The sequence below is a fragment of the Malania oleifera genome, chromosome 3, assembly GCF_029873635.1.
Source record: "Malania oleifera isolate guangnan ecotype guangnan chromosome 3, ASM2987363v1, whole genome shotgun sequence".
Classification (NCBI taxonomy): domain Eukaryota; kingdom Viridiplantae; phylum Streptophyta; class Magnoliopsida; order Santalales; family Ximeniaceae; genus Malania; species Malania oleifera.
This window is the reverse complement of record NC_080419.1, coordinates 4,404,587-4,431,683: the sequence shown is the minus strand read 5'-3', so window position 1 is coordinate 4,431,683 and position 27,097 is coordinate 4,404,587. Positions and strand designations below refer to the sequence as shown.

Genomic DNA, 27,097 nt, shown 5'->3' with positions numbered 1-27,097 from the left:
GATGAAAAAATTGGAAGAGATGTCATTTATATATAATAATATTACTGAATATTGGTTGAAAAGATTCTCTAAATTTAAACATTTTTAAGTTTATATCTTTTGGAATGACCATTTACAGACCAGGGAAGATGTGGTCAAGTTTTGGAATGATTAGGCTAATTTTTTAAATGCAAAAGAGTTTGAGAGATCTTTTGAAGTTGTTCATTATCACAATATTAGTAAGGAATAAGATGCATGAAATTAAGAACAATTGTTGATAATTTACGATGCCAACCCACGTGACTTAAAATGAGCCTCTGTTTTTATAATTTACGATGCAACGAGGACAAGTTACCCCTGTTCAGAGTCTTATTTTATATTTTATTTATTTTTATTTATAAAACGGGAAAAAGCTCCAAGTTCATTCCTTTGGTTCTCCGTACGGTCGCTCCTTAAATCTCGCAGGTTGGACCTGCGAGATTTACCATGTGGCACGATCTAAGTTCACTCCCTTCTTAAATCTCGCAGGTTGGACCTGCGAGATTCACCACGTGTCACGATTGCTTACCAGCCACGCGTCGCCTCCGTTCGCTCCCTTCTAAAATCTCGCAGGTTCGACCTGCGAGATTTATTCACCCGTCGCCACGCGTCACGTTACCCCTACTTCGTTCTTTGCCACGCGTCGATGGCGGAGTGGCCACCAGTTTAAATCTTGTAGCATGAAATTGCGAGATTACGTGAGCATTAAAAATTCCCTGTTCAGAGTATTATTTTATATTTTATATACTTTTAATTATAAAACGGGAAAAAACTCGCGATCTGTCTGATGTAATTCTGCGGTGCAGATAAGGATGATGACAAGAAATAAACGGACCCATTTCCTCGCATGGCCGTATTGCTCAAAATGGAATCCCAACACCGTAACTCTTCCGAGACATTAAACGCTTAACCAAATTCAAACGATCGCAGTTCGTAGCCCTTATGGCTGGATCTTCGCTGGAGAATCTGATTCTGGTGACCCGCGAGCCAGGCGGGATCGCCCACGTGACGATCAACCGGCCGGCGGCGCTGAACTCGCTGACGAGGGCGATGATGGCGGACATGGCGAGGGCGTTCAAGAGCCTGGATGGCGACGACCCGGTGAAGGTGATCGTGCTGTCCGGGTCGGGTCGGTCCTTCTGCTCGGGCGTGGATCTGACGACGGCGGAGGAGGTCTTCAAGGGGGACGTGAAGGACTTGGAGGCCGACCCGGTGGCCCAGATGGAACTCTGCCGGAAACCCATAATCGGTGCCATTGCTGGATTCGCCGTCACTGGCGGGTTTGAGATTGCCCTCGCTTGCGATGTATTGGTTGCCGCAAAAGGAGCCAAGTTCATCGACACCCATGTCAGGTTCTTCTTCAAACTCTCTCTCTTTCTCTTTTATTGAGCTTACAGTCTCGCACTCTGAAGATTTGACAATATGGCTAAAGTGCTAAACTGTTTTTGAAATCATTGAAGGTAGTCTGAGCAACATCCTTTTCCTCATTTATTCTACAGCCTGATTTATCCTTTGCTGTGTTTCATCGCCTGAAATTTGAACCTTACCCTGCGTTTGGGAGCTTTGATTCAAGTCTTGGATTTGGATTTCGGTGGGTTTAGACAAAACCTAATACAAAATTGTACTAAGGTTTTATCTAAATTCACATAAATTTGAACCCAAAATTCATGCTTCCAAATTATTATACTTAGAATTATATTTGGTTGACCAAATACTTAGTTTTAGGATGGATAGTGTGAATGTAATGAAAATTGTGTTAGTATGTAATAGGATAAATTTTGTGAATAGTTGCTGATTTTAGTAGTTGTAAATTAGTCATCAGACTTGTTATGCATTGAACTATAGACATTGTTTAGATGTTACTTTGCAACGCTGTCTCTTGTTACTGTCCAAAGTCATCTTGAGATCTCCAGCAACCATCTTAGTAAGCTGTGTCTCAGCCATAACCACACCCATTTATCACTCCGTTTGCTCATTTGCTGACTGCCGGGGTTAGAAATTTGTTTTAAAAACCTGGGGATCACAATATTTTGATGAATTTTTTATCGCATTTTACACCCGCTAGAGCAGATTGGGATGGTTGACTAGATGCTAATAGAGCATTCCTACAATTACAAGAGACAGACCATTGACATTGAAACTATCTGCAAAGTTCGATGTATGATATGCTACAAATTGAAATTGGTAACCAGTTTGGAACTACTATTACACTGTGTTCGGGACTACGAATTTTGGACTTTAGATTTGGATAAAGTTTTATGTAATTTTGTATTATATTTTATCTAAATTCATACAAATCCAAATTCAAGACCTCTCTAGGGTTAAAGTTCTGACAATACATGAAATTTAACTAGATGTAACAATTTAGAAAGAATTCATTCATGCAAGGTTTATGACATTTCATCCAACATAAAATAAGAAGGAAATATACATTGTTATGGTGAAATTTGAGAGTGGTTCATTGGTTATTCCTTGTTTATTACTTCTTATGGATTCATAAAAAATTTTACATTGTTATTCACATCATAGCAAATGATATGTTTTTTTCCTTTTTTGTGTATGGGGCGTAAACTGTCAAATTGTTCTATGATAACCATTCTATTCTTAGGAATAGATATTTCACAAACCAAAAGTAACCTTCAAATGTGGATTTACATAAAATGAAATGTAAAATTTTATTAAGCTCCTTCAAAATTTATATAAACTCGTACTCAAGACTCAAAATTCTTGCTCTAAAGCACAACCTAAATTTTTAAGATTTTATTCTTTTTCTTGTGTACAAGAATAGTGTGAAGCGTGAAACATATTTAGTGCTTGTTTGGAAGCCATTTCTCTTTACTTTCAAAAATTATGAAAACAAAAATCAGAAACAAAACCTAAAAATGAAAAATGTAAACCAAAAATTTGAAAATTGACTTCTGTTTGATTGATATTGCAAAAGTAAAAAAAAACAAAAACCTAATTCAAAGCATGTTCATTTTTGAAAGCATATTTTCTGCTTGTGTCTTTACTCTTCTGCAACTAAAACAGAAAATAAACTGAACAATAACATACTCCTGGAACAGTTCTCATTTCCAGTTTTTCTAAGAGTAACAAAATGCTATTACAAAATGCACCTTGCATCCTGTTTTTCTATTTTATTTGTTTATTTTTTGAAGTTTATAAAGAGAACTTGGAAAATAATAACAAGATGTTTCTGTACAAATGTTGGAAAATTGGAAAATAAGAATACGATTTTGTAATTTTTTTAAACTGAAAATGCAATATGAAAAAGCTGTTCTCTACAACTAAATAGACCCTTGATTAGTATTTCTGTGACCCCACATTTAATCCACTTCAATCAGGCCTTTGGGGCCCAGAAAATTTCCTCAGCTAGCAGCCATTTAAGATTGGTGAAAAGGCTAATAAGCTTAGCATTTTTGATATCACAGGCCGAATGGGTTTAGACTAGTAAAAGAGTGAATGTGTGAACCAATGCCAGTTTATTGATCTGGACAACTTTGGTAACCTGACAAACAAAAGACTTATTGAAATTGTTATCAATGAAAAAATTGACAGGGTGCTTGTTATGGCTAGCTGGTAACTATGCATCCTGAGTCTTCAGTTTTCAACCTCCTTTATACAGTTTTACTTGCAGAAATCATGTTCAGCATCCTTTTAGATTTGAAAGCGTGTGGCTAATGAACAATTCCAATTATTGAGATTTGAAGTTGTTAAGGAAACAACAACAACAACAACAACAATAAGTCTTAAGTCCCACCATGTGGGCATGGCTGTATGAATCCTTTTCATCAATTCAGGAGGGCATTTTCTTTAACTAACTTAAAAGCTATTAAATCTTTTCTCATTATCTTATTCTAAGTTATTTTAGGTCTACCCCTTCCTCTTCTAGTACCATGAAGGTTTACTTTGGCCCTTTTTGTGCCTTTTCAAAAGAACCTTGTAAAAAGTAGCTAATGAAAAGGAAGTTAATGATACTGTTTCAAAATGTTGGCCCCTTGTGAAAAAGGAGTTATTAGCCTAGTAGAAAGAAAATTTTGGCTGAGTGTTTGGTAAAAATGTTGCCAGTTGCATAAAAGTATTTAAAATGACTAAATTGGATATATATTTTTTAGGAAATATAATTGATGCTTTGATAATTTTGTAACATCTGAAAAAAATAAAGGAAAAAATGGAATAGAATAATTTATTAGAAAAAAAAGTTAACTTTTAGCTTTTAAAAGTTTCAAATCTATAACTTCTAACAGCTACCCAAAAAAGCTAAAAATTTACTTTTAAGAGTCTGAAAAACTGATTACTAAATGCATTAGATCCAAATTTTGCTTTTGAAAAAGGATTAGTTGGGGCAAAAGGTAAAGGTGGGGGTGGGTGTGGGGGTGGGGGATGGGGGAGGGGGAAGGGGAACCCATCCTAACAATGAATAGCTCGCTCCTCATTGGTGCACCACTTGGTCTTTGTTTCAAATACCCAGACCATCAAAAACCCCCCCGTCCCCTATCTTAATTATCTTCTAATTAAAAATGTTCTATGCCTAACTTGTTGTCAACATGTTCATTATTTAATTTGTCCTTTAATGTTATACCACTCATCCACCATAGCATGCCCATTTTGGCCACTTTTAATTTTTGAATATGTTGTTTTTTAACTGTCCAAAATTTTGATCCATAAAGTATGGTTCATTTTAATATTATTGGTATTCTGCAACTGCACAACACACTCGATGCACTTCTTCATTTTACCAAACTTTTTTTTAACTTTATGTACTACATCTTCTTTCATTTCTCCCTTCGATTTTGCATAATAGATTCAAGATATTGAAAACATATATATCTATTAGTGCGGTTGATTTCTTGATTATCAAGGTTAATCTTGTCTTTGATATCCTTACATAGCTGAAATTATTTTAATATATTTTATCTTATTTTTACTTATCCTTAAATCTCTAGACTCTAAAATTGTTCTCACTAAGATTTTACCCTACTCTTACTTTCATCAACCAAAACAATGTCATTTGCAAACAATATTCACCATGAGCTCTTGTTTTGGATATTCCTAACAAGTTTTTAAATCACTAAAGCAAACAAATAGGAGCTTAAAAAGAATCTTGATGCAGACCAATTGTGATTGGAAATTCTCTAGACTTATATGTAGTCCTAATGGTAGTTGTTACTCCATCATACATATGTTTAATGACATTAGTATATCTGCTGCAAACTCCCTTCTTTTTTTAAAACTCACCATTATCATACGCTTTCTCAAACTCAACAGAAACCATATGCAAGTCCCTTTCTTTTCGTTGAACTTTTCTACTAATCTTCTTAGTTCTTAGTACATAAATAGCTTTTGTAGTGGATCTTACAAGCCTATAATGAAATTGATTCTCTGAGACTCTTGTTTCTATTCATATTCTTTGTTCAATTATCCTATCTCATAGTTTCGTCGTGTGGCTCCTACGTTCGATTGTGTGATATTTATTACAAATTTGAATATCACCTTTGTTTTTGTAAATAGGTATTAATGTGCTTTTCCTCCATTTCTCATGTATTATTTTAATTTTTATAATTGTATTGAATAGATTAATTAACCATATACTTCCTTTATTCCCTAGTCATTTTCAAATTTCAAATGGAATGTTTTCTGGTCCTAGTTATTTCTCCCTTTTCATCTTATTTAAAGCCATTTTAACTCCAGTGACTATAATTTTGTGAATAAATCTCAATTTTCAGTCTTTTCTTCATTTGTCACTTCTAGGTTTAAACTTTCAATTTATTTTTCATTAAACAACTTCTTAAATAATTTCGAAACCTCTCTTCAAGACATTATTATTCTCATCCTTCATTTATTTTACATCCCCTAAATTTTTGCTATTGCTTTCTCTAGCTCTAGCTTGTTTATATATGTTTCTTTCCTTCCTTTTGTATCTACTTTAGCATAAATTATCATAAGTTTATGTTTAGCTTAACTAACTCTAAAGAGGAATTATCGGTTGTGGGTTCTTGATTATTTAGGGGAGTATACTTGCAAATCCTTTTTATGGTAGGATTTAGACCTATTTTAGGCTTCAATCATGGAAGCCTTGCTGCTCTCGCTCGTCGACCTTGGATGCCTTGCAGCTGACTTCCCTCGAAGCTCTCCCCCGTCACAGACCTTGGAAGCCACGTAGTCTTAATTTCGCCAAAACCCTTCTTCTCAGCCTCGAGTAGGAGCTTCGTCGGAACCCTAGAGCCTTTCACAACCACTTTCTTCCCCTCGCAGCTCTTAGTCATCAATCCTTGGATAAGCTTCACCGCTTTTTCTTGGAGCCCTGAGTCACTCGCGAAGCTCTCTCTCATCAACACTTCCCTCCCATTCAAAGCTCTCTCTTCTTGAACTTCGGAAGCTGCGCTTCTATCGTTAGAGCTCTTGAGTGACTCGCGAATTCTTTCTCCTCATTCCTCTCCCCAACCTCTGCCCTCTCCCCTACCTGGTTTCTCTCTCGAAGGTTGTAGCCTTGTCCTTGTTCAATTGCAATCCTTCTTGTGCACTCCCTCTTTCTACCATGTGATGCGATGGCAGGTTGGCCATCTTCATTGAAAGGAAGTCCTTCGACTTCGCTCTTGATGGAGAGAAGGTCGACCTCCTCAAGGTTATGAATCGCAAAGGCATGAGGGTCTCCATCTTTCTTGATGTGGGTGAAATTGAACGGCTCCTGTCTGCCCTAAATGATTTTTGGAGCTCCCTCAACGTCAAGACTTCCTCTTGGCTTTGACGTTGGAGGCCGAAGGAGAAGACATTGCTGCTACAACGTAAAGAAAATTGTTTTGTCAAGTTCCTTGCCCTAACTGAAATCAAGAAAGGAGGTTGGAGGGTCATAGCCATTTTGGAGGGTCCCAATTTGGAAGGTTGGTCTAAATTTTGCTCAGCTACTAGGGAGCTACGTTGTAGTATGACCCTAGCCTTCCAGCCCTTCCAAACGTGTCCTGGCCATTTCAGTCGAGTCTCCCTGCTGTTCCCAAAAGAGATGCATTTTTCTCTCTCCCTGAGGCTAAGTGTGTGTGCGCTCACTTCGGGGGTTCTATCAAGTTTTCCATCAACAAGTCTCAATCAAAGTTGGTGGAGAAGGTGTGTAAGGACACGCAATCTTGAGTTTTTTCTTGTTTTATCATTAAAATTAAATAAAATATTAAATAATACTCTTACTAAGAAAATATTTCTCAAAATGATGCTCACGTAATCTCGCAGCTTAGTGCTGCGAGATTTAAAAATCTAGCGAATAAAAAGCTGACATGTGGCACGGTGGTAGAGCAAATCTCGCAACATCATGTTGTGAGATTTAAATGGCCAGCGAGTGAAAAGCAGACACGTGGCAAATCTCGCAACATCATGCTGCGAGATTTAAGTGTCTTTATTTTCTTTCCCTTTTCTCCAATAAAATCCTTCTAAAAAGATAACATTAACATATTATATATTTATATATATATATATATATATATATATATATATATATATATAAAGAAGAAAAAAATGTCAAAAAATTATGAAACACTAAAGCTAGATTCAGATTCAAAAATAAAAAAAAATAAAAAAAATCAATATTTTAAATAATATTTTTAAAATTAAGACAAGTTAAAATTTTAATTGAATAAATGCTCATTTTTATCCTTCAATAAAAAAATAATCCTTAATATAACCCAAAAGATAAAAAAATAAAATTTTTAATAGAATATAAATTATTTAATTTCAAAACTTGCTTTTTAATTAGTGATATATGAACAATCTTATTGTACATGCACATTGACAAATAGAAAATATAATTTTTAAATGACTTTTTTTTTCAAATAATATATAATAATAAGTAATGATAAAAGGGGGATTTATTTATTTATTTATTGTAAAATTGCATCATGGTTAGGGGTGAGCATAATTCGGGTTTAACTGAATTAACCGATCGAGTTCAATTGGTTTGGTTCGGTTCTAGATTTAGATAATTTTGGGTATTCGATTTTCGGTTCAGGTATGGAAGTCTTTAATTTGGTTAATTGAATTACCCGAATTACTAATTAATTAATAATTAAATATAAATTAGTAATTTTAATATATGATATATGTTAAATTTTAAATGTTTAATCTTAAAAATATCTCTTTTATGAATAACTCCTTTTATTAATTAAGTTGGAATTAAATTTAATACAATAAGATTATCTATATATGTATTATTTTAAATCCTTATTTTTTATCTTTTGGGTTATATTAAAGATTATTTTTTTATTCAAGGATAAATATGAGTATTTATTCAATTAAAATTTTAACTTGTCTTAATTTTAAAGATATTATTTAAAATACTGATTTTATTTTATTTTATTTTTATTTTTGAATCTAGTTTTAGTGTTTCATAATTTTTTGACATTTTTTTTTCTTCTTTATATATATATATATATATATATATATAATATGTTAATGTTACCATTTTAGAAGGATTTTATTGGAGAAAAGGAAAGAAAATAAGGACACTTAAATCTCGCAGCATGATGCTGCGAGATTTGCCACGTGTCTGCTTTTCACTCGCTAGCCATTTAAATCTCACAGCTTGATGCTGTGAGATTTGTTCTACCACCGTGCCACATGTCAGTTTCTTATTCGTTAGATTTTTAAATCTCGCAGCAACAAGCTGCGAGATTACGTGAGCATCATTTTGGGAAATATTTTCCCAGTAAGAGTATTATTTAATATTTTATTTATCATTAATAATAAAATGGGAAAAAACTCGGGGGTTGAAACTGGGTGGGTTAGGGTGAGGAGTTTTTTCCCATTTTATTATTAATGATAAATAAAATATTAAATAATACTCTTACTGGGAAAATATTTTCCAAAATGATGCTCGCGTAATCTCGCAGCTTGGTGCTGCGAGATTTAAAAATCTAACGAATAAGAAACTGACATGTGGCACGGGGTAGAACAAATCTCGCAACACCAAGCTGCGAGATTTAAATGGCTAGCGAGTGAAAAGCAGACACGTGGCAAATCTCGCAGCATCATGCTGCGAGATTTAAGTGTCCTTATTTTCTTTCTTTTTCTCCAATAAAATCCTTCTAAAATGGTAACATTAACATATTATATATTTATATATATATATATATATAAAGAAGAAAAAAAAAATGTCAAAAAATTATGAAACACAAAAACTAGATTCAAAAATAAAAATAAAATAAAATAAAATCAGTATTTTAAATAATATTTTTAAAATTAAGACAAGTTAAAATTTTAATTGAATAAATACTCATATTTATCCTTGAATAAAAAAATAATCTTTAATATAACCCAAAAGATAAAAAATAAGGATTTAAAATAATACATATATAGATAATCTTATTGTATTAAATTTAATTCCAACTTAATTAATAAAAGGAGTTATTGATAAAAGAGATATTTTTAAGATTAAACGTTTATAATTTAACATATATCATATATTAAAATTACTAATTTATATTTAATTATTAATTAATTAGTAATTCGGGTAATTCAATTAACCAAATTAAAGACTCCCATACCTGAACCGAAAATCGAATACCCAAAATTATCTAAATCTAGAACCGAACCAAACCAATTGAACTCGATCGGTTAATTCAGTTAAACCCGAATTATGCTCACCCCTAACCATGATGCAATTTTACAATAAGTAAATAAATAAATCCCCCTTTTATCATCACTTATTATTATTATATATTATTTGAAAAAAAAAAAGTCATTTAAAAATTATATTTTCTATTTGTCAATGTGCATGTACAATAAGATTGTTCATATATCACTAATTAAAAAGCAAGTTTTGAAATTAAATAATTTATATTCTATTAAAAATTTTATTTTTTATTTTTTGGGTTATATTAAGGATTATTTTTTATTCAAGGATAAAAATGAGCATTTATTCGATTAAAATTTTAACTTGTCTTAATTTTAAAAATATTATTTAAAATATTGATTTTTTTTATTTTTTTTATTTTTGAATCTGAATCTAGTTTTAGTGTTTCATAATTTTTTGACATTTTTTTCTTCTTTATATATATATATATATATATATATATATATATAATATGTTAATGTTACCTTTTTAGAAGGATTTTATTAGAGAAAAGGGAAAGAAAATAAAGACACTTAAATCTCGCAGCATGATGTTGCGAGATTTGCCACGTGTCTGCTTTTCACTCGCTGGCCATTTAAATCTCGCAGCATGATGCTGCAAGATTTGCTCTACCACCATGCCACATGTCAGCTTCTTATTCGCTAGATTTTTAAATCTCGCAGCACCAAACTGCTAGATTACGTGAGCATCATTTTGTGAAATATTTTCTCAGTAAGAGTATTATTTAATATTTTATTTAATTTTAATAATAAAACGGGAAAAAACTCCGCAATCCTTTGCGTGTGTCCGTGTAGCTGCCGAGGTCCTTCAAGTTTTTTCCTATTTTTTTCTTTTGTATTAAAATATTAAATAAGGGTGGGATAGAAACTTTGTTTCCTATATTGAAGCGTCGCAAAATTCGTTGGATGGTCCAACGAGTTTTAAATAAGGAGGGCTGCCCACTAGTTGATGTGTGGTAGGCATCTTCTTCATAACGACATATTTGTTAGGTGTTTTCTTCCACTTCAATCACATGTTCACTAGGCATCTCCATCTGCCTATCATCGACGACACCAATTTGAAGTATGGTCTTCACATTTAACTGCACAGTTATATGTGTCGCGTCGGAGCTATATGAATCCAACATAATGTGTAGACTATAGTCATCTGTTGTAGGAATAGTCTCATGGAGTACTGTATCATTTAATCCCCGTATAGGGTATCTTGTGGTCGCCCGCGGTTGTGATCAATATGCAAATATTTGTATATTTTCGCATATAATTTGTTAAATTTAGTCCTATTGCCAACTCGAATTGCTCGAACAAGTTTAGTACTACAACTAACACCTTCTATTCCTGTGATAATTCCCCCCACCCTCCATATACACAGTCACCAGAATACTATTTGAGCTTCGACTAATCCTCAGGAAATAGTAAAGACCTACAAAAAACAAAAATGTATATATGAGCACATGGCATAACACGAAGTTATTATGTTTATTTAACACATCATTAATATTTATTTTTTAAATTTTTTATTGTGTTTGAACAAAATTTTATATTTCCTAATTTTTATATAAAGAAAAAATATAATAAAATTAATCTTTTTTTTTCTCAGATAAAATTGTTGATCCAAGTACTCAATTAGGGGTCAAAGTGAACCAACACTCCTAATGAATTGATCTATTAATTTTTTTTTCATTTTTAATTATGATTAGCATTTAGCACTCAATTAATTTCACATATATTAAAAATGATTTTAATTCGACTACTAATTTTAAAACTTCAAACTTAATAAACTAAAGTTTAGGTAGATTTGAAAAGTCAGGTGTACTCCCAACAGATGGGTTGAATTGAGTTTTTAAATTTTTCCTTGCAAACTCTTTAAGTATAACCCCTTCTTCAACTGAAGTTGATTCTAATCACACTCTCCAATCAACAAAAGATGATGTTGCTTATACAAATATATACATGAAGGACAATATTGATTTCATAAAATAATCGTAAGTGTCCTTGTAATTTTGTTTCAATCGAATGATTTATTAAACTCAGTTTTAATATTCAGCACTTCAATATTTGAATCCAATACTTCAATACATAACCAAATTTCAGAATCAATAATTCTTCTCAGTTATGAACAAATATAAAACTTCAATAATTACTTTAAATAAAGTAATATTGATTAACAATCAAGTATAACCAACAATCAATCCAAGTTCAGTTCTTGTATGATGTTCAAGATCAGGTTTGTAAATTCTGAGTATCAATATGTTTCTTGGTTGTGAAACAAATTCAATATTTCAACGAGTTTCAAAATTCGATATAATTTTTAAACAATTAACCAATCAATATAATATGTTGATTTTAAATATGGATCAAAATAAGAAACTTCAGCAACCCTTAAGATTCAACAAGTAATTAATGATCATACACACGGGTTATATGCTTGTTGAAAATTAAAGAAAGTAGGGAGAAGAGCTAAAGACCATATTTTGGACAAGGTTCGGTCAGCGGCCTACGTCCTTGCCCCAAGCAACCGCTATGAGGATATTCCTTTCCAACTTCTTTACCAAGCAAAGTTACAACCTCTCCTTATCAAGTGGAGATCTCTCTCTGACAAGAATACCCCTTTTCGTCAATCCAACGATTCAATAACCCTGAACCGTCAAAAAAACAAATCTCTTTCTAACAAGAATACCCCATCTCGTTAGCCAACGATTAAACAATCTTGAATCGTCAAACAATAAAAGAAACAAGAAACAACCTGCATACAAATAACACTCTCAATAAGAGCAGATTAGTACAATTTAAAATCAAAATACTTCAATCAATAATCATTATAGAAAGATGAAGCTCAGATGATTGTTACCATATTTCTAATTTAGAATTGAAATTCTTGGTACAAACAAATCAAAAAACTTGTGGCTTTGTTAGCAATAGCACAACAATAGGTTCAAAAATTTCAGCAATAGACTCTTGAATTTGTATTCTGTATGTGCTTGCTAGTTATAATTAATTCATGCGAATAACATGTATTTATAAAGTAATAAAGTAAATTTTCGTGTTGCCCAAGTTACTTAAATTATTTTCCAAGTTTCCTAAAAGTTTGGGGGTCAATCAATCAAATTTGGAAACTTTCCCTCGCTGTTATAAATTTAAAATCACGAAGGTCGGTCAATTAAAATATCGGGGTTAGTCGTCTGTGCCTTTTAAGTACAACATATTTTCAAACACAAAATGGGGTCTGTCGCTTGATTGTGAGGGGTCAGTTGCCTAATTCTATTCTATCTATTTAATTTTCATTAGCATAAAATGTCAGTCGCCTAGTGGTGAAGCATCAGTCGCCTGATGTGCCAAACATGTGCTTTTAAAAACTTTGTTTCCAAAAAGTCTTTTGCTTTTATACTTGTCATATTGAAATGATACTTTTGAAAATATTTTTCGGGATTTTTTTAAACATAAGTTTCTAAGTCAATAATGATTCCTAAGAGTTTTATGCATCCATATTGAAATCATTTGAAGTACTTACATGAGACTCTTTAAAAACTATAACTTTCTAAGTGCTAAGTCTTCATGTATTTGCTTTGCTCTCAATGTCGTCATGTATTTGCTTTGGTTCTTTATGTTTGTCTTAACTTCAATCTTCAATAGACTCTAAGTTTCATAAGATCTTGTAGCATTAAATTCGAGCTTTTAACAGTTTTGTCAAGCACTTGACATTGATCACTTGAGTCACTTGATCTTGATATAAAATACTTGCGTCACTTGAAACTTTTCTTAACCAAATATGTTAAGTTCCTTTGATTTGGTATCATCAAAATATGATTGTAAGTCTTGTTAGGCCAACAAGATTTACAACTGTAATTATAAAATAATAAAATAATAAAATTGCAAGAAAATTGTTAAAGTTTGACTAGATTTATTGGGTTTGCTTTCGTAGATTAAATTAGACTTTAGAATATAATCAAATAAAATGAAGCTACATCATTAAATTAAACAAATTTATGATATAATTTGATCATTGTTTACTCAGAATCAAATTACATGTAAATACAAAATAATTACACATGAAAATAGTAACAATTTCAAATAAAATAAATAGAAAAATATAATAAACTCTAACTTCAAATTAAGGGTTTCCAAATGATGCTTCCAATCATAAAATTTGATTCAATACAACCAAATTGAATGTATCAAAATCTAATCTATACCACAGACCAAAACAATTTTTGAATCAATCTAATGAATCTTAATGAAATAAGGATTTCAGCTTAAGTATAAAAATAAAAAATAAAAATACATACCTTATCTTTCCTTTATATACCTTCCTTCCCAACATTTTGCTTCACAACATTTGGCTCCCCTTTCACAATATTTGGCTTCCCCTTGAACGGTCGCCTACGCAACTATTAAGCATGGTTCGAAATCGCGGTCGCGGGTAACGTCGCGAAACGGTCGCGGGTGTCGCGGGTCGCGGGAGACGCGGGTGTTACGTAACGGGAAGCGGGCGTAACGGTCGTGAATTTTTTTCACACATGCACAACCATGCCAAATTTAAAAAATAAGCATGAAATCCATTAATACATGATTTTTAATGAATTTTGCAGGCTTTCATTCACTCTACAAATGCTTTTTAATAGGCATTATGATTTTTATATTAATTTTAGTGCGCTGTTTAAAAAAAAAATCATATTTTTTTATAGTTTACATTAGTTTAATGAGTAAAAAGATGTAGAAATGTAAGAATCAATTAATTAAAGTCATAAAGTTACTAAAAATGAATCAATACTCAATAGACTTAATACTCAATATACACATTACAGTGATTACATATACATGAATTTAAAAAGTGATTAATATCAAATATCAATAAATAGTTGAAAATACATGAATACAATATTACAAATTTATAACATAACTCATGTCACCACCAAAAAGAATGACGTGGAGGGTCTTCATAATTTGCATCTGTATCTTGAGATTGGGATGGGAAATTATCTCCCCATCCTTGTGGAAATACATAGTTAAATGAACCCAAGTTTGCGTCATTTTGTTGTTGCTCTTGAAAATGTACTGGTGATGAAAATTCTCCTGAATAATGTCTATAAGTTGGGGCAGGGGCTGGCTCTGGGTAGTGTGTAGAAGAAGACTCACTAGATCCTGAGATTCCTGATCCACTGGGATAAAAATGTGAGTCACGAGATGCATAATGTGGATATGCTGGATGAGATCCATATGATTGTGATGATGAACCATCTAAACCAAAGTCGCCAAAACTACGAACCACACCATATGAATCTTCAGTAGAATCGCTAGGGTCACCACGAGCACTCCTTCTCCTGGGTTGTGAAGATTGGTTCCCTGGAGGAATACCCAAGTCATAATTTTCAGGTATGTCATGTAGTCCATAAGGATCAGAAGGATATATATCCCTTCCAAATGATGTCCCTGTATCATATCCATAATTATATTCTACACCGCCGCCTCCACCACCACCACTGCCACCCCCCCCAACCCCAGCTCCAGCACCACTATTACCATCATCATCACTTGGTGGGCTCAAACCAAGATTGTCATCACTTTGTGTGCGTTCAGGACTTGAACTTGAATCATCATGCGCGTTTATTGGTGGTTGATCACCTCCTTCTGTAGTACCACCAACCTCTTCATTTAACCAATTTGAATTGTCCTGACCGTCGAGTAGTGGTGTCTCTCTCTCCTCTAACCATTGACTTAAAGGATCATCTTCTTCGAAAATGTAATCCAAATTGATAGGATTGAAACCCTCTTCAATTTCTCGTTGGCTTCTTCTCATTGTACGTCTTAACTTTAACCTCATGTTGTAATGTACGAAAACAAGTTTTTGTAGTCTCATGTACTTTAATCTATTTCTTGTTTTCGTATGGATGAGGCTAAAGGTGCTCCAATTACGCTCACAGTTCGAAGCTGATGTGGTCTGGCTAAGAACTCTAATTGCTATTCTTTGGAGCTCAGGAGCACACAAGCCATAATGAATCCACCATTCAGCTGCATGAATAATTAAAAAGAGTTTTATGTTAGTATAGCGTATTTCAAAAGTCAAATTTGAACACAAAGAGAGAAAATAGAGTAATTCTCTATTATTTAGCTATATAGCCATATTTACCAGGATTTGTTTGTTTTACTGCCCTTTGAGCCAACGGGGTTCCAAAAGTCTCTTGCCTATCTCGATATAGCAACAACTAAAAAAGGATGATTGTGAAATATAATTAATTAATTAGATATATTAATAATTATTCTTAAAAGTATTATTAAATACTAGAACAATTCATTATTCAATTTAATGGAACCAATACTTACTTGATTAATAGCCCGAATTTGAGTATCTATATCGGGTACCAACTTGGTTATCACTTTTTTAACTCCATCCATGACTTCTCTAGCAACTTCAGGAGAGGGTGGGGCACCATAAAGAAATTGTGGGTTCAAAAAATACCCTACAATTAAATTTAGAAACATATTAATCAATAGTTTTCTAATGCAACCATGCATAATTTAAAAGTTAAAATAATAAGAAATTGTATTTGATTTACACTTACCAGCAGCGTGCAAATCTTGGTGCAACTGAAAACTCCACCGGTTGTCAATAATTTTCCAATAGTCTTTGTAAAACCGGCAATCTTTTTGAATGGCCAACTTCGCCCTATCAATTGCCTCGTATATGAAGCCCATGGTTGGTTTTTCATCACCATCAACCAATTTAAGAACTTTCACCAAGGGTTCTTGCACTTTAATTATATCAGAGGCCTTTTGCCAAAACTCTTTGCCTAAGATAATTTTCTTCGAATCATATGCTGGGCCTGATTTTGCCATTCCAAACCTTGAGTTTTTCCAAGCATCAGATGTAAACATTTCCCTTAGTGCTTGTTTATGCCTGACAATAGTCTCCAAAGCAATGAAATTTGTGGCAAATCGAGTGATGGCAGGGCGAAGTAACTCTCTATTATTTGTGAATTTCTTCATGAAATTCACTGTCCATGTGTGGTTGTAAATAAATGAGGTTATTGTTCTTGCATCTTCTAAGACCTTCTTCACGTTACTTTTCTTACCAATATCTTCAAGAATAAGGTCTATGCAATGAGCTGCACATGCTGTCCAATAGAGATTGGGCCTCTTCTGCATTAATAATTTTCCTCCTGCCTTCATTGCAGCTTCATTATCAGTCACTACTTGGACAACATTCTCCTCTCCAATTTCTTCAACCACCTCATCCATTAATCTGAAATGAAATTATAAATTCAATAATTACTACTATTTAATTAAAAACATGCAAGTCCATAATACTATTTGCATATACAATTAAAATTAGAAAATTACCTGAAATAATATTCAGCTGTTCTGCTTGGCACATCAGAGGCATCAACTGATTTATGAAACACGGTGCCTCTATCGCAATAAACTAAAAAGTTTATAATGTGTTTTCTAGTTGGTCCTGACCAACCATCACACATAAGTGTTACACCTCTTTCCTTCCAAATTCCAGCAAAAGAAGCTATATAATTTTTCATTTCTTGATACTCTTGCTCCAAATAAATTTCAGATATCTCATAGGGTGATGGACCCTTCACCCCCTTTCCAACCTCTGCAGCAATATCAAGCATAGGCTGCATAAATGGAGAGTCAGCTACATTCGCTGGAATCCGATTATAAATTAGGAATTTTCCAACCGCTTTTCCTAATTTACTTCTTAAACCTTTCAGTAACTTTGTGTTGAGTTTTGGTTGTTTCGCACTCTTGCTTCTTTCTAAAATAGGATCCATTGCCTTTAGTCTAGCTTCAGGGGCATCAGGATTGATCCATTGTCGTCCACTACCTCCAGCTTCTCGACCACTATAAGATCGAGCTCCTGCTCTATTGAAACCACTGGTAGCACCACTGCCAGAGCCACCTCCCTCTTCATAAATATTACCCCTTCCAGTTGTTCTTGCTCGAAATCTTTGTCTCTCTTCCCATTGTTGTTGTGATCGCATGCTTTCTTGTCGAGCGAATCTCATACTTTCTTCTTCCAAGTCTTCTTCATCGCTGAAATTCTCAAAATCTCCTCTAATTTGGGCTTCTGCTTCTTCTTGCCTTTTTTGTTTATCTCTTTTCTTCTCAGCATACTGTTGTAGATGTTTCATCATTTGTTCTCTTACTTGTGTGGTCACATTTGAGCATCCAGCTACTTGACCCTTTTTATGTGCCAAGTGTTGTTTCAAGCGTGTAATGCCCCCTTTGATTATCTTCCCACATAACTTACACATAATAACATGTCTATTACCGTCTACCGCAGTACCAAAATGCCATCCAATATCTTCACTAGGTAAGTTTTCATTTCCTCTATCACGTGACATATTGATAGACTTAATTTGATGATCTCTACACAAAATATAAAGAAAATACAAAGTTACAACCTTCCTACAATGACAGGAATAATATAATTAGTAATTTAGTAAATATTAAATAATAAGTACTAAATAGTCCTAATTTTAAATACTTATTACGTAAAAATAAGTATAATATTTGATTAAAAATAATAAGTAATGTTTATTATTTTTATATATAAATAAACAAAATTATAAAATATTAGATATTTTATTACAAAAAAAATATATTCCTTTATCTTTAAAAAGATATTTTCATTATTTTTTATAGCTTGATTTTATTTTCATTTATAACTATAAGAAATTAACAGGTGAAAAAGATTTTTGCTCTACTTTCATATACATCATAGCATCACAAATAGAGATCCATACATTACAAATTGACTATTTAATTTTTTAAACATTTTCTCAGTATATGGATTAAAATATTAGATATTTTATTACAAAAAAATATATTCCTTTATCTTTAAAAAGGTATTTTCATTATTTTTTTAACTTGATTTTATTTTTATTTATAACTATAAGAAATTAACATTGTAATTTTAAAGGTGGAAAAAACTTGCTCTACTTTTATATACATCACAGCATCACTAATAGAGATCCATACAGTATAAATTTTCTATTTAATTTTTTAAGCATTTTCTCAATTTATGGATTAAAATAAAATTTTTCTACAAATTCCAGTAGTAAACTAGTAATTAGCAAAAATCTGAATTATTAATATATTAACTATTAGGTTAAAATGTTTTTTATTAAGTTATCAATTTTTACTTTATTTGATAACTGAAAAACAAAAAATAGATCATGTAACGATTTATTTTACCTAATTTTAAATTTAACGTCAAAATGATATTTTAAAACTTAAAAAATATTTATAAATAGGAAATATGTGATAAAACTAAATTTTCCTAATTACCTTTCAAAAAATATAAGACAATTAAAATATTTATAAATTAAGAAAATTTTATTTTACATAATTATTACTATTTTTTGATTTTTTACTCTATTAAATTACTCTTTTTTTAATTCAATTTAACAAACATAATTTACAACAAATTATAATTAAAAAAAAAACATAATAAAAAGTTTAAGATGTGGGAGATTTCTGATCTTTGAAAAGAAAAAAAAAACAAGAGCTGCATCTATAGGCAAGGCATAAGACTAGAAAAGAGTATTTTTTGTACTAATGTTGTATCTTGGAAGTCTGTAACCATAATACTATTAGTCTATTTCTAATGGTGTCAGCTTTCAAAAAATGTTAATGCGATACCATATAAATGAAATTGATATTGTATATGAATATAATAATTTACAACAAAAAAAAATGCTGTTAGGGGAAATAATTATGCAAAATGTTGTTTTACTCACAAATATAAAATTGCATAGAAATAGAACATGAGAAATTGTCCACTCCATATTTTTGGAATGCCATGTCATAGTCATTTATTTTAAAATAATATATATTTTATATGCAATGAAACCAAAAGGAAAGAAAGAATACGTAAAGAATGAATAAAAGTATGTTAATCAAAACAGAATATGACATGCTTGCATATTAAATGAATCTGAAATTTTAAAGCTTTTTACTCTATTAAATTACTCTTTTTTTTTTTAATTTAATTTAACAAACATTACTTACAATAAATTATAATTAAAAAAAAAACATAATAAAATATTTAAAATGTGGTTGTGGGTGTTGAGTGTTATTGAAATAAAGCTTATCTCATACGCGAGATGAGCAGAGGGCAGAGAGTCTGAGACTCTGAGTGAGACCGAGAGAGGGGAGGCGACTCGGAGGATGGAGGAGCCTCGAAGCCTCGAAGCTTCGTGCGACGACTGGCGGAGGGCTGGCTGGTGGCTGCGAGTGCGACGACGCCGACGACTGGTAGAGGGCTGGCTGGTGGCGGCGAGTGCGACGACTGGCGGTGGCGGATGAAGCTGCCTTCGTTCGGCCACTCTCAAGCTTCGAAGAACTTTGTTAGGTTCAGGATTCAGGAAACGAAGGCTGCGAAGATGAGTAACTCAGGCTTCAAAGGAGTGAAGGCGTGAAGCCATCTTATAGCTTCAGCGGCTCGGCCAACAAAACTGCAAGTAAGTATTTTTGTTTTTGAATGTTAGATTTAGGTAGATTGAATGGTAGATGGGTGCTTGGGACTCGGGAAAGGGGGAAAGGAACGCTGCGCAGCAGAAAGCAGATTCTGCAAGTTGTCGGTATGTAACGGTCCGTAACGGACTGTTACGGAGTGTAACGTAGGGGTAACGGCTGTTACGGACCGTTACGGAGCCGTAACGGCCGTTACGGCTGTGAATTTTTTCCGAACCGCATTATCGGCCCGGATCGGTTTCGGAGTCCTTGATTTACGTTACGTATCGGCCGTTACGTTACGTAACGGCCGTTATTTAAAACCATGCTATTAAGTACAATCGTCCTGGCCGCCTTGCTGCTATGCTCACTCCGACTCTGCAATTTCCATGGATCATCCAACGAGTTTTGTCATGCGTCAAACGCCGGTTGAGTTTCCTAAACAAGACTCGCTGGATGGTCCATCAAATCTTAACTGAAATGTTTGTCACGCGTCAAACTCAATTGAGTTTTCTAGACAAAAATTGTCGATGGTCAAACTAGATTTACTTAAAAATCGCTAAACTATCTAGTGATTTTTGGTTCCCATGATAAATAAAATTCCCACCCAACGGTTATTTAATATTTTAATATATAAAAAATCAAAAAAGTAAAAGACTCTTTCTTTGCTTTGAATCTTTTGTGCATGGCTCTGTTTGCATCTTATCTTGTGCAAGTTTCAAGGTGTTGGGGGCTTGTTTTCTTCCAGCCCCTCTTGTTCAAGCCCAGGTGGTTTCAACTTCACCCTCCCACTTTTTGGGCCCCGCTTCCCACCCTCCACCTGTTAGACCAGCGGTCTTCACCCCTTTCCCCTCAAGCTGTGACCCTTTCGGTTCTTTGGACTTACAGCAGGTCCTTTTCGGATCTTCTAACTCACAGCAGGTCAAGAAAAACCGGGCTGTTATGGACGGGAACCTTGCTTTTGGCAAGCCTCTCAATCCAGCCTCTGAGGTGGATAATTTGGCAATCATCCCTGCAGCAGCCGCAGCCTCTCTCTGCCTGGAAGGGAGTTAAAAGAGTTGGGACTTGACAGCACCGATTTTCAATCTGTAGGTGTCACAAATTGGGTGCTTCGCAAAATGAATTTGGTGAGTAAGACTATTGGGGTTTCTTTCAAAGGCTTCGACGAAAGAGTAAGGCAGTTATCTGAGGAAAATGAGAAAAGAAAAGAGAAGAGAAGAAGGCACAATTTTTGGGGAAAAATCTCAAGGTAGCAGCCGCTTAGAAGGCACAAGTAGAAAATTAAAGAGACTGGAATGCTTGGTGAACTATGACAAGCTGGGAGGGTACTTTGATGTGGTTAGAGACTGGAAACAGCCGAGTTGGAGATCTGATCCTATGTTGAGGAAGTTAATCTCTTAGAATGTGAAGGGACTAAATGATAAAACAAAATATCCATATCAGATTGTTCCTCATTGACTGGTAAGGGGATGCTATTTCTTTTCAAGAAACAAAGGTGAATTCCATAGATAACAAGTTGATTAACAGTTTATGGGGAATTAAGAATTGTAAATGAATTGTGTTGAATGCAACAATTAATGTGGGAGGCATTCACATTATTTGGAATGACATGGTTGTGGAATTTCTGGACCAATCCATCGATACCTTCTTGGTCACTTGTTGGTTCAAGAGTCTCGAGGATAATTTCATTTGGAACTTTACTGGGTGGGGTGTATGGGCCAGGTGAAGGGCCTTCTGGACATCTTTTATGGAAAAAGAACTTGCAGAAAATGAAGACAGATGGGATAATCTGTGGGTCATTGGGGGATGATTTCAACATGGTCCTTTATCCTCGTGAAAGGAATGGGTCTTTCTGTGTGTCCATTTGCACGAAAGAGTTAACATGATTTCGTCAATGCTTATGCTCTCTTTGGTGGCCCTTTCACATGGTCAAACTCAAGGTCACACTCAAGGATTGATAGATTCTTGAATATTACCCAATCCTTGCTTCCTCGCCCTATCTTAATCCACTTCCCAATCCTCATTGACAAAGGGGAGTCAAGTGGGGGCCAGTTCCTTTCCAATTTGAGAACATGTGGTTTAAACATGAAGAGTTTGATGAACAGGTCAAGAAATGGTGGCTTGAGCTGCAAGTTGAAGGGTAGGCCAGCTTTGTGGTTGCCACAAATCTGAAATTGCTCGAAATAAAATTGACATGGTGGAACAAAAATGTTTTTGGCGACAGCTCTGGGAAAATAGGGGTTTCTTGACTTGGAGGCAAAAACAGGTCTAAAAGGTTAGCTCTGAAAAGTGCCCATATCATCTCATTAGGAGAAATGACTTGGAGGCAAAAATCTAGGGCTCTTTGGTTGTAAGGATAGGGATAAAAATACCAGTTTCTTCCATCATGCAGCTAATGTGCACCATATATTTAATATGATAAACGGAGTAGAAATGGAGGGAGAGATGTTGGTGGGTGAGGTGGATATCAGGTTGCATTTGCAACTTCTTTAAAACTTTGTACACCAAACCAGAGTGTTGGAGATCAACAGTTGATGGTATTATGTTTAGAAACCTGAGCCTCCCCACAGCCCAGTGGCCGAGAGGCCTCATAAGAAAGAGGAAATTATTCGAACTCTTAAGAGTTGCAACGGAAATAAAACTCCCAGTCTGGATGGCTTTAATATGTCTTTCTTCCAAAGGATCTAGGATCATCTCATGTAGGACACCATTAAGGTTTTTGAGGACTTCCATAGAACCAGCAATTTTGTGTTAAGAGTGTCAACTCAACCTTTATCTCCTAGTCCTTGATTCCTAAGAAATCAAGGGCTTGCAACATCAAAGATTTTTCATCCGGTTAGCTTAGCCAGCTTAGCTAGCAGCTTATACAAAATTCTATCCGAAGTCCACGGGCATCAATGCCAAAAACAGGTCTAAAAGGTTAGCTCGAACAATGACTATGGAAATCATCCACATCCTTTTTGCAGATGACACTATCATCTTCTGGGAGGATGAGCCAGAGCAAAGTCTTAATCTCTGATACATCCTCCTTGATTTGGAAGTAGTTTCAGCTTTAAAATGTGAAATTGTGCAAAAGTGAAATCATTCCAATGGGTACTTGTGGTTGTGGTCTTTTGCTTGCAAGTATCCTTGGTTGCAAACTCAAGCCTTCCCTATTACCTATCTCCGCCCCACTTTGGGAGCGAAGTTTAAGGATAAGGGTATTGGGATCCCATTATTGATAGGTTTGAAAAGAAACTCGCTGATTGGAGAATGAACTTTTTGTCAAAAGATGGTAGTCTATAAGTCTCATTGTTAGGCTATTTCTGATGAACCCAAATGGGTTTTGAGGAAAGATGGGAACTCCAATGTCAGCTCTTTCTACGAACACCTTACTTTTCCTTGGTTGGGAGCAGCACTAAGTTCCCTCAGAAGCTGATTCGGAAAACAACAGCCCCTGTAAAGGTTGCCTTTTTCACATGGGAAGCTATTCATGGAAAAATCCTTAGTATAGACTATCTTTAGAAAAAAAAAAAAAGGGGGGGGTTTTCCTCTTGTCAATAGATGCTTTTTATGCTGAAGCAGGAGGAATTGGGTTGATCACATCCTTTTGCAATGTTCATGGACCAAGAAATTATGGAACTTAGCCATCTCCATTGTAAATCAGAAGTAGGTCACTACAGCTACAGTGAGAGATAAATTTTGGGCTTGGAAAAGGCTTAGATCAAATAAGGAAGGGAAAAGATCTCTCTCCCTCATCCCCTTCGCTATTTTTTGGGCTGTGTGGAGAGAAAGGAACATAAGAGCCTTTGAAGGAATTATCTTTCCTATCCAGGCTATCATGGACCATTGGTTTCCTATGATCTCTAGCAGTCATTATGGGCTGGTAGAAAGGGACCCCTTTGTAATCCTTGATTTTCTTGATAGTTTTCAGTAAGAAATGTTTCTTTCTTGTTGTTTCTTTTGTACTTGGGTGGCACCCCCTTGATGCTTCTTTTAATATAATTTCTCTTTGTTGATAAAAAAAAAAATGTTTAACTTCACTAATGACCTTTTTTTTGTCTCTTTTCTTGCCTCTTTATACCTTTCAAAGTTTTTTATATTTCTACACTTTGTCATGTTTTACACGAAATTCTTTGTCTTTATTGCTTTTTGGACATCTTGATTCCACGACTAGCTTTCTTTGTTTTACGAGACTCTTTCGTTGGATTCATCTAAAATCTCTTTTGCTGTCTTTTTAGTATGATTAGTCATTCTATTCCACAAAGTGTTCGCATAATCGCATCTATTTTAGCTCCTATTGTACAATCGCCCTCTTTGATAATTTTATTTTCAAATTTTGCTATATTTTCTCCTTTAGACTCCACCACCGAATCCTTTTGCATTGATCTATGTTGCCTTTTTTCTTCCATTTCTTTGTACTAATGTCTAATACTAAAACTCTTACGTTGTGAAGCCGGGCTTTTGTCTAAGATAAATTTGCAATCCTTACAAGATAAACAATCTCCTCTCCTAGTTAGGAGAAAATCTATTTGGCTTTTATTTTGTCCACTCTTGGAGGTCATTAAGTGTTCTTTTCATTTCCTTAAGTAGGTATTCACTGTAACAAGATCGTATGACATGACAAAATCTAAAAATATATCCTTAGGCTCATTTTTATTCCCATATCCATAGTCTTCATGCATCATCTCATACTCTTATTATCCTTTCTAATGTGTTCATTCAAAAAACTCTTATGAATGTTTTTTTAGATTCTGTATCCCGTGCATAAGACAATTCATATCTTTCCAAAATTGTCTTTTAAGGTTTTTTGTTGATTATAATTGGGGAGCATACACACTAATGATATTTATTTTCTCTTGGCCTACAACTATCTTGATTTTATGATCTTATCCCTTATTCTTTTAACATTTACCACATTATCTTTTAGGCCTTTGTCTACAATGATTCCCATCTCATTTTTATATTTTTCTTTTCTAAGGTACCAAAGTTTAGGTCCTGATTTTCTGATATCTCAAGCTTTCTCCCCTACTCACTTAGTCTCTTGGAGGCATATTACGTTAATTTTTTTTCTAATCATCGAATAAACTAACTCCATGTTTTTCTCATTAGTGTCCCCATGTTCCAAGTTGCTAATCTAACCCTAATACAACAATTAGCTAGCAAACACAAAGAATTCAAATACTTCTCTTGCTTTTGAAAGCTAAAATTAGCCTAATTTTTGCTTTCACTATCATGAGAAGTACTGGAAGAGGCCTAACTCAACAATAATCAATGGCATCATTAACTAAATGCATTTCAATTTTCACTTGATCAGATGGATCACGTTCTCATCGGGAATGAGATTAGCAGAGCCTAGTGCTGAAAACATTAGCAAATGCTTCAAATCATTTATTACCATGTTTATTGATTTTCTGTATCCTTGTTATTGAGATGAACCAAAAAAAAAACCAGTTATGTGCACGTTATAAGTAAAATCCAATGTGGTTCAAGCTTCTGTTCGTTTGTGCTTTGTTTAGCATGTTTTGTGAGAATTCATCTAATGGTATACTGCTCCTCCTTCCAAACACTTTATTCAATTTGAATCTGCCTTCAGCACAGACGTATGCTATTAATTTATTTGCCCTCTAAAACCATACTGTGTCATTGCATTTTGCCATGAACACACTGCAAATGTTTTCCTGCAGGTTCGGAATATTTCCTTCATGGGGTCTTTCTCAGAAGCTTTCGCGGATTATAGGAGCCAACAGAGCTCGAGAAGTGTCTCTAACTTCCATGCCTGTAACTGCAGAACAAGCTGAGAAGTGGGGCTTGGTGAATTATGTTGTTGAAGGAAGTGAATTGTTGAAAAAAGCCCGAGAAGTTGCAGAGGCCATAATGAAAAATAATCAAGACTTGGTTTTGAGGTATAAGTCAATTATAAACGACGGCCTCAAGCTAGACCTGGGTCATGCCCTCACACTAGAAAAGGCAAGTCTTAACTTTTATTTCAGTTGCCTTCTCCTTCATGTTGCATTTGGGAGCAGGGATTTCAGATGTTGGATTTTTAGATTTGGGTAGATTTGGATAAATTTCAGTATAATTTTATATTACATTTTATCTAAATTCAATACAAATTCAAATCCAAGGCCTCTCCAAACATAGAGTCAATATGTCTGCCTTTATACTACTTTGGTTGAGGTTCAAAGTAACTTTGATCATGTGATGATGGTACTTTTAGGAACCAGGTTAATTTAACTTTCCACCTCTTGCGTCTCCCCTTTCTACCGCAAATGTATATGCCACTTTTTGCATATGACATTTTCTTACAAAGTTTATATTTCTATGCAATTACCACTTTTCCATGGCCACAGCCAGGCTGTGCGAGTGCTTTTGTTTCGTAGTAGAAGGTTAGCAATCAAGATGGGATGAGAAAGCGTCATGGGTGGAATTTTATCTTCTTTTTTATTTTTATGCTGAGTCTGCCTTGGCCTGAGCTGGCTGGCTGGGGCCTCATAGCTAGCTCTGGCCATTGCAAATTGGGGATTAAGAAGTCCTTTTTAGCCAATATTGTACTTTTATTGCACCAAACATGGATGCAGGGTTGCTTAGCCTGCTAGTCTTAGCCCATGAAACTAATTCGCCATAGCACAAAATCAAAAGCTGTTGGTAACACTTTTGCTGCAGAGTACACATACTTTCAGACAAACTTTTTAAAATTATTTTTGCAAGTGCAAATGAGGTGACTCAATCCCTTCTTTTTTTTTTTTGGCTTGTTTTGTAATTGGCATTTTTTTGGTGGGGTATTTCAGGAGAGGGGGCATGAGTACTACAATGGAATGACGAAGGAGCAGTTCAAGAAAATGCAGGAATTCTTAGCTGCTCGAAGAAGCTCGAGCAAGCCTTCTGCCAAGTTGTAAATTACCCATTAACTTTTTCATTCAACTTTTGGTGTGAAATTTCAAAAAACCCAAGTTATGGGGATAGTTGCTCAATAAATTTACCTTGCTTGTTCATAATAAAGATGATGATGAGTTCGTTA

The 27,097-nt window shown here is 34.2% G+C and overlaps 2 protein-coding genes across 2 annotated transcripts; one reads left to right on the top strand and one right to left on the bottom strand.

Annotated features, from left to right (window-relative positions):
* Positions 1–781: 781 nt before the first annotated feature.
* Positions 782–27,097, top strand: LOC131150562 (probable enoyl-CoA hydratase 1, peroxisomal). The gene is made up of 3 exons (XM_058101362.1): positions 782–1,370; positions 25,764–26,046; positions 26,868–27,097. Exons 1-3 carry the CDS (start codon positions 961–963, stop codon positions 26,973–26,975), a joined length of 801 nt encoding a protein of 266 aa, XP_057957345.1. The 5' UTR covers positions 782–960; the 3' UTR covers positions 26,976–27,097.
* LOC131150561 (uncharacterized) lies at positions 14,377–19,556 on the bottom strand. Its single transcript, XM_058101361.1, has 5 exons — positions 16,969–19,556; positions 16,191–16,870; positions 15,952–16,088; positions 15,758–15,833; positions 14,377–15,639 (listed from the first exon to the last, which is right to left on the bottom strand). The coding sequence occupies exons 1-5, from the start codon at positions 17,982–17,984 to the stop codon at positions 14,537–14,539; spliced, it is 3,012 nt and encodes a 1,003-aa protein (XP_057957344.1). The 5' UTR covers positions 17,985–19,556; the 3' UTR covers positions 14,377–14,536.

What these genes read in the sequence shown, in the direction of transcription:
- LOC131150562 (XM_058101362.1), top strand. Translation starts at nt 961, where the DNA reads ATGGCTGGATCTTCGCTGGAGAATCTGATTCTGGTGACCCGCGAGCCA. An exon ending in TTCATCGACACCCATGTCAG is followed by an intron (nt 1,371 to 25,763) that starts GTTCTTCTTCAA and finishes GTTTTCCTGCAG; the next exon opens with GTTCGGAATATTTCCTTCAT. An exon ending in ATGCCCTCACACTAGAAAAG is followed by an intron (nt 26,047 to 26,867) that starts GCAAGTCTTAAC and finishes GGGGTATTTCAG; the next exon opens with GAGAGGGGGCATGAGTACTA.
- LOC131150561 (XM_058101361.1), bottom strand. Translation starts at nt 17,984, where the DNA reads ATGTCACGTGATAGAGGAAATGAAAACTTACCTAGTGAAGATATTGGA. An exon ending in AAATTCGGGCTATTAATCAA is followed by an intron (nt 15,834 to 15,951) that starts GTAAGTATTGGT and finishes ATCCTTTTTTAG; the next exon opens with TTGTTGCTATATCGAGATAG. An exon ending in AGTAAAACAAACAAATCCTG is followed by an intron (nt 15,640 to 15,757) that starts GTAAATATGGCT and finishes TTATTCATGCAG; the next exon opens with CTGAATGGTGGATTCATTAT.